The sequence below is a fragment of the Lampetra fluviatilis genome, chromosome 57 (genome assembly GCF_964198595.1).
Source record: "Lampetra fluviatilis chromosome 57, kcLamFluv1.1, whole genome shotgun sequence".
NCBI lineage: Eukaryota > Metazoa > Chordata > Hyperoartia > Petromyzontiformes > Petromyzontidae > Lampetra > Lampetra fluviatilis.
Window position 1 is genome coordinate 8,520,729 of NC_136331.1, and position 12,575 is coordinate 8,533,303.

A 12,575-nucleotide genomic window follows, 5' to 3' on the forward strand; every position below is an offset into this window, starting at 1 on the left:
AGCCGGATCTTGGCCCCGGTGAAGTCCCCCCCCCATCATCATCACCGTTGAGAGATGCTGTCATCACAAACGATTCACCCCTCGAGCGTCGATGTAAAAATGTTTATTCCGGTGTTGCGTCGCCGGTTGTCGTGATGAGATGGAAGGCGTGCACACGAGCGGGTGAATCGACGAGCGAGCTTCAAAATAATTGGGCCAATAATACTTTGTCATTGTGTGCACTACTGCGCGTGTCCTACGACAGTAACATTAGTGCTTGGAGGATTCCACCTCCCGCGTCGTAAAACAAAGGCAGGCAACGCTTCAAACGGAGCCTCGTGCATATGAAGCCGGCAGGTGAATGAAGACAAAAGAATCGACACGCTATCGTGGAGGCCTGTGGTACTCCACGGGACACGACATTGCACGCACGCAGCCAGGGTCGACAATCACGCTCCTCCGACGCGTCGCGTAGGTAGAGTAGTTTGTAGTGTACTCGAGCGTGGGGCCTCTCAGTTCTCGTCACTGTCCAGATCGGCGGGGTTAAAGGTCGGGTCATCGTCCTCATCGTCGTCTTCGTCAATGTCCAGGTCCTCCATGTCTTGGAAGAGCGACTCATCCACCTCCACGTTGTCTCCTGCGCAGGGCGGGGGAAGGGTGCGGGATGAGGGGTGCGGGATGAGGGGTGCGGGCGCATGAATCCCACTGCTCACGGCTTCCAACAGAACCACAGTGACCAGTGCGGTGCCCCCCCACCTCCCGTGCAGCGCGGCAAGGAAGGAGATGACTTGTGGCAACACCAGAAGCCACGCACACACGCACGTGTACTATACAATGTGGATTTATATTGCATGGACATTTTCCCCACATCTCAAGGCACTGTACAGAAAGGTGAGCAAATTTGTTTTGTAAATAAAGGGGCAGTGAAAGTCTATCGGTGCCTGGGTCCCTGCGTGAGTCTTTACAAAACAATGTGAATTTATGGAGCAGCGTCTGCAGACGCTGGCTGGGGGAAAGGCGGTTCCACAGAAAGCGGCCAAAACACCTCCCACGGAGCGAAGGTTGACTTGGAACTTAACATCAAGCACTGGATGCTCGCGCACAGCCCGATCTGTGCGTCTTCCCTGCACCTCCGATTAGGGCAGGTGGCTACGTACGGTGTGAAAGTAGTTTGGCATACATTCATACGTCTCGGAGTGCCGACTACCAGCGTTCCCATTTCTGCCGCACCACCCAGAGCAAATAAGTGTGTGAAATGAAAGCGGGTCCAAGGTGCTGCCAAAAGGCACCACCCACGTACCTTCCTCCAGAAACTGCATGTCGGACGTGTCCAGGTTTCTGTCCGTCTCAAACAGCTGCTTCCCTGTGTGTTTAGAGAAATAGAGTTGGAGGTTGGCGCATGTGGGTCCATTCAACATCAGCGGTTATACTCGAGGTTTATGCTAAAGCAGGGGTGGAACCTTTCCATTCGTGATTATCCATCACTGCACAAGTGACTGTCTGTCACTGAAGCATATTAGCTGCACTCATCATGCACGAGAGGCAAATATTTTCGACCCAACAACAATAACACGCGCTCAAGTCACTGCTGTGAGCACAAGGGCCCCTCTGGGTAGCTGGTCAATGCGCATGTTACTTTTCACTTTCAAAATTCATTGTGCTATACGTTGACGTTTCCATATCTGTGGTGCCTGCCTTCATCAACCATCGCTACATTCGTTTACTGAGCTAATAACAAATACAACGTGTAATTGAGTCAAAATGAACACGATCTAACAGGCAGATATATATATACAGTAGACTTATACGATTTGTGGATTAACCGCGCACCTGAGATTTACACATTAATTACTCATGGATTTTCCCTTAAGCCCAAATTAATCATCTAAAGACAGTTATACACTATGGGAACCTCATTTGCCAGTAAAAATATGATAATTGGTTTTTTACCCTTCTATCTGGCAACAACAAAAAACCAATTATCATATTTTTACTGGCAAATGAGGTTCCCATAGTGTAGATGCTTGCCCCGAGCTCTCATACTCTGATGGTGCATTGTCGTTGAGTTGTGCGCCTTTTGGCGTCATCTGGTCCAACCCATGTGAGACTAGGCTCTAAGGAAAGCTGTCTCGGGTGTGGACCAATCAACTTCAAGGACAGTGCACATTATCAGAGTTATGTCTTTTGTTTGTATTATGACTGCAGGTATTGCGGTCTGTGCAAACATGACTCCTTGTAAAAAGGTGTCAGTTTTGTTGCCAGATAGAAGGGTAAAAAACCAATTATCACGACAGTTATACATTGTTATTCTTGGAAATGTTTACGACAAGTAACGTGCTTAAACCGAACAAATATGTGCTCCGGTTAATCTGAAATCCACGTGATCGCCTCTACAGAACAATAGTTGCATATCTTTACAATAGTGGGCGGAGTTTGATTGACGTTGATTGGCGTGGCTCTGCTATCACCCACTTAGTAGGCCGAGTCTGCTGTGTGGGAGCAGGAAAGTTGTTATCGCAGAGCATACGCGTCGATCGTTAGTATTCTATCTAAATCGTTAGTTGTGCTTACAAAAACAGATATACCTATATTAGTGATTTTTGGGACAGATCTGCAGAAAATGTATATTTTTGGATTATCTGCCATTTTTAATTCGCGGCCGTCCTCCCCGTCATTAGCGCTGCTATGCGAGAGTGTGCTGTACACACAACTTCTCTACTGAAGGCTCTCAGCATGACCATGTTTTTCAACTCGCAAAAATATAAAGACGTAACAGGTGAAGGTGCAGCCCTGTGCAATTGGTTGCTCATGCCACTACTGGCAGAAGGGGCCTCCCGTTGAGGGAGCTCTGGAGAGAGTACCCTGCTCTGGAGGATATTTCGCCTACTCATCCACGCCAACCAGACAGTCCTGGGAGAGATCGGAGTACCCACACGGTCCCCGGCGACATGCGACAGCCGTGTCGTGACGTTACCTGAAAGCTTCGATTTCCCAATTTGCTCCTCCTCTCGCAGTTGTTTCTTCTTTCTCATTTCCAACCTCTCTTGGTCAAACTTCGCCTTCCAGGAAAGGAAGTTTTCGATCGTGACTGGTGTGCCATGGAAGGTTACCTAGGGCAACACACCGGGTGGGCGATCACGGTATAAGATGCTGTGCTGTGACCATGTACGTATTTTTCGAGCGCTCTCTGGTGTGTGTTTTCGGGTTGTACCGCGCGTGTCCCGATGTTTTGCTCCACACGTGCTGGAGCTGAAGAATCTCACGCCACTTGGGAGTGAGATGTCGGACATCGTGCTGAATAACAAGTGCCACAACCCGAGAGCGAGGCGGCACAACGGTGGAAACCAAATTTGACATTCGAAACATTACCCGCAAATTACTCATTTGGAATATAAATAGTCATCAAATGCCTCCCCAAGTGAAAAAAACTTTGCAGGACCCTCTGGAAAAAGAGTAATGGTACTCAGTGAGGCTTTCCTGGGTAAACAAGCGTGATAATACTATTAGGTTATGACGAGTACACCCAAACTGCAAGCTAAACTGAAAAACTAAACCAGGGAAGGCCCACCGAGCTATGTAGCTTTTTTCAGAGATCGCCTGGCCACAAATAATAGCCCAGCGAAGTGGCTTATCACGTTCTTCTTAGGTTTTTTCGGTAAAGTCACGTAGAAAGTAAAATAAAATACAAACAAAAAACACGACGTTTCGGAGGCAACACAAGTCTCCGTCATCAGGTGGGACCGTCACAGCCAGATTAGCTGTATCAAGTGAGGCAATGATTCAAGATGTAATCCCTTAAAAGCGAGTTGAGGGGGGAGGGAGAGGGAGGGGGGAGCTCATCAGACTATGGTAGCCAATGAAAGGAACGTATCGGGAGGGAGGGGGGGCGAGGCCAAAAGAGTGGGCGATGGACGTGGAAGCGCTTGTGCCCAAGCGGCCAATTACTGCACACGCCAACACAATGGAGCGATTGTGCGCAAGCGGCCAGCCACTGCACCCGCCAACACAATGGGCAGAGAGGAGGAGGGGGAGGTCTAATACACATGATAGACAAAATAACGAAAATGATGATGGGTACAAACTTAGGGGGAGCTCATCAGACTATGGTAGCCAATGAATGGAACGTATCGGGAGGGAGGGGGGGGCGGGGGGGGGGGCGAGGCCAAAGGGTGGGCGACGGACGTGGAAGCGCTTGTGCGCAAGCGGCCAATTACTGCACACGCCAACACAATGGAGAGAGAGGGGGAGTGGGGGGTCTGATACACATGATAGACAAAAGAACGAAAATGCCCATGTTTATACCTATGCTGGCTGAACAATGAAGAGAGTACTGTTAAAATAACTGGGGATGTTAACACTCGGTAAAGTACAGTAAAATAGTGCCTGTCAGATAAGATGGTCCAAAAAATTTGTGATTAAGTCTTTTTTGCGTGGTTGATAACATCTTTCCAATGATTACTAAGTTTGTACCCATCATCACGGTTGAAATTATGTCTGTGTTTGTATATTTGTATGGCTTCGTGTACAAACCTTTGATGGTAGCCGGGAGGTTTGCAGAGAACCTTGGTCTCGGAAAAGACAATTTCATGAGAGCCCACCGAGTTGTAGCAATGATCGGCCACGGCAGAAGAATCAGTTCTGCCGTGTTTCAGATCTGACTTGTGCTCGCGGACACGATCAGAAACATGACGTTTCGTTTCTCCAATGTAGCAATCACCACAAATGCAACTCAATTTGTAGACTCCAGGATACTGTAAGTCAGGAACGACATCCTTCACAGATGGAATCAGATCACGGATTTTATGCACTGTACTTTTCGTCGTGATTTTTGTTTGTATTTTATTTTACTTTCTACGTGACTTTACGGAAAAAACCTAAGAAGATGATTCCTTGCAGTCACGAAAGCTTCAAATCTAGAATGGCTTATCACGTCCAAATTTATGGCAGCCAAATACTCGAAACACATGCCTCTAAATGTGGAGGGGAAAACCGGAGGAACCAGAGGACCCGGAGAAAAGTCCACACGACCACGGGGAGAACATGCAAACTCCAAATATACAGGCGTTAGGGTCGGGATCGAACCCATGCCCCTCCTGCACACTCGGCAAGGTAATTAACATCTTGCCCCCTCTGCAACAAGTGGAATAGCTCCGCTCTCGTCCGTACCTTTTCGGCCTCCTCGGCCTCCCGCTGTTGCCGCTGCAGGTCCTCTTCTTTGACAACTTTCATCTGATCAACGAGCTCGTTGAGTCGCTCCTGTACGGCGGATGCGAAGGTGAAAATCATCGCCATGCCCAGGTTCTCCGTGGCCTTGGTATTGCACACGTGCACACGTGACACACACACACACACAAGCGCACCGTCAAATTTCGAGCACAACACCCAATTTCTTGGTTGAGGCGACAAAAAAACCTCGCAAACGTTCAACTGAAGAAAAACCCATCGGCAGCACAGCTCCAACAGGCTGGCTTTGCACAGCTCAGTTGTGCAGTAAAACAAAAGAGGTAAAAGTCAATGTGTATTTTTGGGTCATCGTTGGCCCTGTTCAAGCACGAATGTGCCAGTGGACAAAAATGTGGGAGGTTCTGGGTCATCGCTGGCCCTGTTGCCAGCGCCGAGGCCCCCACCTGCTCCTCCAGCAGCCGTGTGATGTCGGCGACATCTTCGTCCATCAGGTTCTCCTGGCCGACCACCTCGAAGAGCGGAGGTTCGTCGGGGTACTTTTCCACGTATGTGAACTTGAGCGTGACCTGCACATCTGCGCGACGCAGCGCAACCGACGAGATTACGTGTGGTTGGTGGCGGTTAAGTAGGGTGTTGAGATATTGGTGGTGATGGTGGTTGAGTAAGGTGTGGGAGAGGTGGTGGAGGTTGAGGATGCTATTGGGACGGTGGCAGTGGGTGGTATTGGTTGGATTGGTGATGCAGGTGGTTAGGTTGTGGTTATGGTGGTGGTGACTGTGTGAAGTGCTGGGATGGTGGTGTCACATGGCATGAGTGACGTCACTTCGCGCGAACACATTCATTTTACAAAACGTAAATGATCGAAAATCCAAAACATGATAAGTCTTGAAAAAAACAAAAGATTTGAAATCCGCAACCCATCCCGAGTGCACGATGAGTAATGTGGCCATACCTTGATTGCTGTCGTCTCCGATGTCAGAAGTCAGTGTGATCGTGAAGGCTGGCGGTGCGTCTGTCAACACTGCCAAAGGGTGACAAGACTTGTTAGCAGGTACAGTAAAACCTTGGATTGCGAGCACAATTCGTTCCGGAAACGTGTTTGTAATCCAAAGCACTCGTTTATCAAATTAATATTTATTTAAAAAAATTGCTCGTCTTGCAAAACACTCGCAGGCCAAGTTACTCGCAATCCAAGGTTTTACTGTACCAGGGATTTTCAGAGTATTTTTTCCCATAATTTTATTCAAATGGTGCTATTGCCATTTGTCATGAATAATATTCCTATTCAAATTCCTACAACGAGCTGCGCACCGCCTTTTGTCAGAGGACAGCCCTGTTACATGATCCATATAACCACTGTACAAGTATTTCCAAGGTCATTTAAGCAGACCTCTATGTTCACACAAGAGGCACACATATTACTTGCTCTGCGACGAGTGTTCGGCGCATGTCAAGCAAACCAAACCATTTGGTTCTCAGAGCTGAACATTTTTACTTTTGTGTGTGTAACTCACTAAACTGAAACCCCGGCCCGATTTGAACCCAGGCCTTCGGTGGCACTGGCTCATTATCGACAGGGCATTATCCCCAAGTCACCCAACCCATCTCACCAATACTCACTCAGTCTCCTTGACTGTTGCGTCATACTTAAGGAGAGCACTTTACGTAACAAGGTACGAACTCTGTTTAATCACCTGGATTTGAACCCAGGATTCCAACGGTGCCGGCTGAGAGTCGCCTAGCAGGGATCTCCATGCAATGAGGATCCCCAAAGAACCGGCGTTACGAGTGCCTGGCTAGGATTTCTGACAGCAGAGCCTGTTTCGACTTGCGTGCGACTACTATTAAGCCCACGCGTGCATGCATTACATACAAACATACTGCAACGATGCAGGCAAAGTGCTGATATGTGCTAATTACAGTGGGCTCGATTAAAGCAATTTTTCAAATCAAGAATTCAAGCTGCCTTTCATGAGACCCAAATTAATAATTGGTCTCGCACACACCCACACATTGATGTAACGTTGAATAATAAACATAAATCGACCTCGATGGATTATAATTAGAATAGCTTCTCACGTTCACAGAGGCATTAAAACATTTCAGTCAAATAACAGTAAGTACTATACATAAATACGAATATAAATGTGCTCATTATGGCACTTGCCCGAACAAGAAACAGTATTCCTAACTCTGGCATCAGCTGTTTGTGAGATGAGCAATGATTACTCTCAAGCAAAGGTGACCAGTCCAATCTGCCGGCGTGACAGCTGCAAATCCCACCGCCACTTCTTCACAGTTTTCACAGGTACCGTATATCTAGAAGGTACCGTATACATACCGTGTCAACCCACACGGTTTACCCGTTTCCCTGTACAGGGAAATTGAGTGTTCAAGTCTACACGGCGTACAGCCGCTTCAATACGGGCAACATAAAAAAATCTGTATAAGGGCACGGGGTGACCAATAAGATCCGATTGGTCTGTTTTCAGGTCGGCACTGATAAGGGGTTGACAGGTATGGGTATACCACAGTTAATTGATCGTCGGGTCACGAATGGTGGGGTAAAGTGCGGGTATTCCCATCTCTTTAATTTCTGGCGTGGAAGAGTAGGCAAATACCATATAAAAGAGCTCTAGAGCTAGGAGGTTCATCTCCCAGCAGTGGTGTAAATTAATCACTCTATAGAGCGCTTTTCATCGATTATCTCAAAGCGCTGTACATGACACAACAGCAGCAGCAGCAGCAAATGAGCGAGACATTTCATGGCTGCACCTTTAAAAAATCACTCGGGGTGACAAAAAAACCCACCAAAATTGTAATCCGAATCCTGATGCCATTTAATTGAGTCCATTTATCTAAAACACGGTACTTTAATGGCAAATTGTTCAACCAGAAATTAAAATGACTGCATTGTTTAAACACTCTCATCACGCACAATCAAACGCAACCACCCAGGCCCTATAACGCAATTACATGCCAAGATGACGGATTAAAGAGACAATATATATTGCAGTTGCATGCACGTGGGGCTCGGTATGGAGATAAAACACAGACGTGGGTCTAGGTATGGAGCTAAAACACACACGTGTATGCAAGCGAAGATAGACCGGCCCTCGCTCAAAGCCTGGAGAGGCTCTGGGGAAGCAACACCCCCCCGCACCTCCAATAAGCACGGTTGTCCACGTGCGGTGCGAAAGAAGTTCAACAAACGTCCTCTACGCGTAGGAATTTCACTCTCAGACGGCTTGGTGGATCAATGGTCAAGAGCACGAAGCTGGCACCGCCACATCCTGAGTTTGAATCCGCGCAGTGGCGCGTCAGTAAGACGGCTTCACAAGCGTGGGGGAATTGTTACTCTGAGCCCAGTCGGCAATGAGCGCATGCAGGGAAGAACTTGAAGCAAGTGTCACGGCCACTCTGAACCAGACACGCAACCTGACAGCGCTCACACCAAAGACAGCAGACCGCTGGCTCACCGTCTCCCATACAGCCACTCGCCGAACCCTTCCCAGTGGGATTACAGAAAAGCCCCGGGGCTTGAGCCCAGCTTCTTGGCAGTGCTGGCTCAGTGAACCATGACAGAGTCGTCGTGAAACCGTGAAGACGCCCACACCCCGAGCAGTTCTGGCGCGGCACCCAAGACACGGCGCACACCGTGAACCCCGATAAAGTTCTGACAACACCGAGGCCTCGTCGGCGAACTCGCGCAGCCCCGGGCTCGCCTGAATTCACCGCCCGTGACGGATCAGATCCCCTGGCCGTGCGGTCAGGCAAGGCGGGGGCTCGCACCTCGGCGCACCCGTAACCCACCCGAGAAGCAGTCCGGGTAGATTGACTCGAGCGCTTCCAGCTCGTTCCTCTGCTCCTCCTCGTAGTCCATCGCGGTCGACTTCGCCCGCCTAGTCCCCCATAGGCCGTACAATCGTGACGCGTGGAAGGGGGAAGGTGGTGGTGGTGGTTGTTGGTGGTGGTAGTGGTGGAGAGAGCGACACGTGGAGTCGACGCGCGATTGCTCGGGTCTGGCTCGCGGAGTCGCGATCGCGCGATCGGCAATCTTTAAAGGGGCCGCGTGGCGCCACGGGACCTTCGCTGTGTGCTGTCGGTAACGCGCGAGGCAAGGGCGCGCCTCGACTTACGAACATTCGACTTACGAACATTCGACTTACGAATATTCGACTTACGAACTTTCAGAGATACGAACAAACCTGGTCCGTACGTCCAGGTTGCCTGTTCGGACCGAGAGTCGTAAGTTCAACCGCCGCGCAATAGATGGCGGTGGTGGCATCTACATCTGCTGAACGTGAAGAACCAGTGGCATCTACATCTGCAGAACATGAAGAACCAGTGGCATCTACATCTGCAGAACGTGAAGAACCAGTGGCATCTACATCTCCAGAACATGAAGAACCAGTGGCATCTACATGTAGAGGAGATTATACAACTTTTAAAGCCATTCCCCGTGTTTAGTGCACATGCCGTACGACACGTTTGGAATCGACAGGAGTAAAGTTGGACTTACGAACAAATCGATTTACGAACACATCTCTGGAACCTAACTCGTTCGTACGTAGAGGAGTGCCTTACAACCAGTAGGACGTATACAGTACATGGATATGAAGAGCTTGCAACCCACTGCTGTATGAGGGCCTCCCCACGATGTCGGTCACATTGGTGGCCCAGTGTGTTGTGAAGTGTGGTAGATCGACATCCAGCTGTACATGAATTGACAGAACACTCGGCACATTCGTCAATAAAACTGTGTGGCCTTAAACGTGAAACATATATCATAGGTGGTGTGTTGATGTACAACATCGGACCCATCATCACTGAAGGTTTGTCAGAAGTTCGGCATAAACCAGCGGTGGCGAATATGGATCGCGATCCACTGGTGGATCTCGGGAGAAATCAAAACAAACACGAACATCAGCACACAACACAACAATACAGGATTCATAAGAGGTTTTTTTTGTTAGATCGCGTAAATATAAATGTGTCGTTAAACCCGCCACCACCCAACACAGACAATTAGTAAGGTTTGTCACGTAAACAGAACGTGCCAATTCTTTACTAATTCTGTACCAACGGTGTGTTGGAGAGTAAATCCACAACATTTACAATCTGAGTACGACGTCTCGCCAGTAGTTACAACCAGCTTCATCAGGCGACAGACAGATTTGTGGAGAAATCTTCCCGTTTCAGGATTGGTTACAGCTGATGGAAAATAAAAATCCACGACTACAAATGGTTACATTAAAGTCATAATTTCTACCAATAGATGGCGTTAGTACCTTTACATCTCTAGTACATTACTATATTATAGGGTTAAATCCAGATAATTGTTAGTCAAAGCTCTATGATCTGATGGACCGCGGAGGCCGTTGAGATCCACCCCATTGGTGTATTGGCCATCACTGGCATAAACCATCAATGGCATAAACCAATGCATTGACATTCACTGGTATAAACCAATGAATGCATTGCCCATCACTGGCATAAACTAAATGTGAATTAATGCTGTGTACAACGAACACAATTGCAAATTTCGATCAGTCTATTCTCACAATCCTCATCGACACAATACGCCGATAAGTGCCTCTGCATTCCTTTTTGAGCGATGCAGCTGACAGATGTGGAAAGATCTATGGCTAAGGATGAGCTGATTCTCTCAGTTGAGTTACTAGATTGATACTTTTAAACAAAACAGAAGGATAAAATCGGATTCTTTTTGGGAACCAATCGACAGCTCTAAATAAGGGCATCACGGTGGCTATGAGATGTTAACTACCTCGCCTGGTATACAGGAGGACGTCAGTTCGATCCCGACCCTGACACCTGCTGTATATATTTGTAGTTTGTATTTTATCTCTCCCTGTAGTCGTGTGAATTTTTTTCCGGGTCTTGCGGGTTTGTCCCTCCACATTTAGAAACAAGCGTTTAGAGTATTATTGCTGACGTAAATGTCCACTTAAGCCACTTCGTTTGGCTATCATTTGTGGCCAGGTCGCTTCTGAAAAAGAGATATACAGCTCAGTGGGCTTTACCGGGTAAATTAAAAAAATTGTTTAGTTTACAACCATTTCAAAAGTCACGGACTGCGAGGTTTCAGTTTCGTGTTTTAACATCTTAACACGTGTTTTGTTGCTAGAAAAAAAGGGGAAAACCCTATTATCATATTTTGGTACTTGCAAATGAGGTCCCATGATGACTGCGATAAAGGTTATTTAAAAAAATCCGCAACCTTAAGACTCTACTGCCGCCTAGCGTCCACAAGAACGATAGTGAAATTACATTTTTAGTGCCCGACATCACTTGGAGCCAAGATTTAGAGGCGCATTGACCGTTTTTTGGGGGAACAATTTTTATGTTATATCACCATTAGCAGACATTCCGAATATTTCCGCCAAGGACATGTTACGAGGTGATGAAATGTTAGTACAGACCCTCTGAAAAGCGTCGCATCAGTCTTATACCTGTCAACCCATACGGGTTACCCGCATTCTTGTCAAGGGAATTGTAGTTTTCAGGTCCATAAGGCATACAGCTATTTCAATACAGGCAACATTGTTTTGTCTATTTGTTTGTGTTTCTCCCTTGTGATGGGACTTTGTAAGATGAACGTTGAGATTTACAAAGGCACGGGGTGACCAATATGGTCTGAACTAGTCTGTAATAATGTAGGGTATAAGGGGTTGACAGGTATGCAGTCTCACCTCCTAGGATCGCCACCGTTTCCACTGCAGACCCCAACCATATAAGAGTGTTCAACCAGCACCGGAGCCTGCTATTATCAGAACCGTGCGGTTCATGATAATGAAAGTTCAACACCGGTACCGGCACTCGGTAACGAAGCAATTCCTGCCGCCAGTCGAACGCCTGTGATATATACGTACTCCGGGTCAAACCCCGAGAAGGTGGCAACCGCAGTCGGCCCATGGACGTGAATGGGTGAGGTGAGCGAGGGTTTGATTCTGTCCGGCATAAATCATTAAATATAATTGATAATTCATTTTGTCGGGCCTAAAGCATTAAACATAATTGATAATTCATTCTGTCGGGCCTAAAGCATTACACACAATACATAATTCATTCTTTTTGTGCCTAAATCATTAACATAATTTATAACTCATTAACATAATTGATAATTCATTCTGTCGGGCCTAAAGCATTACACACAATACATCATTCATTCTTTGCATGCCTAAATCATTAACATAATTTATAACTCATTAACATAATTGATAATTCATTCTGTCGGGCCTAAAGCATTACACACAATACATCATTCATTCTTTTCGTGCCTAAATCATTAACATAATTTATAACTCATTAACATAATTGATAATTCATTCTGTCGGGCCTAAAGCATTACACACAATACATCATTCATTCTTTTCGTGCCTAAATCATTA

At 47.2% G+C, this 12,575-nt stretch overlaps 1 protein-coding gene across 1 annotated transcript; it reads right to left on the minus strand.

Moving 5' to 3' along the window:
• Nucleotides 1-87: 87 nt before the first annotated feature.
• Nucleotides 88-9,191, minus strand: RWDD1 (RWD domain containing 1). Its single transcript, XM_078880435.1, has 7 exons — nt 8,977-9,191; nt 6,116-6,184; nt 5,607-5,737; nt 5,146-5,289; nt 2,954-3,089; nt 1,280-1,342; nt 88-616 (listed from the first exon to the last, which is right to left on the minus strand). The coding sequence occupies exons 1-7, from the start codon at nt 9,044-9,046 to the stop codon at nt 492-494; spliced, it is 738 nt and encodes a 245-aa protein (XP_078736561.1). The 5' UTR covers nt 9,047-9,191; the 3' UTR covers nt 88-491.
• Between the last annotated feature and the right edge of the window lie 3,384 nt (nt 9,192-12,575).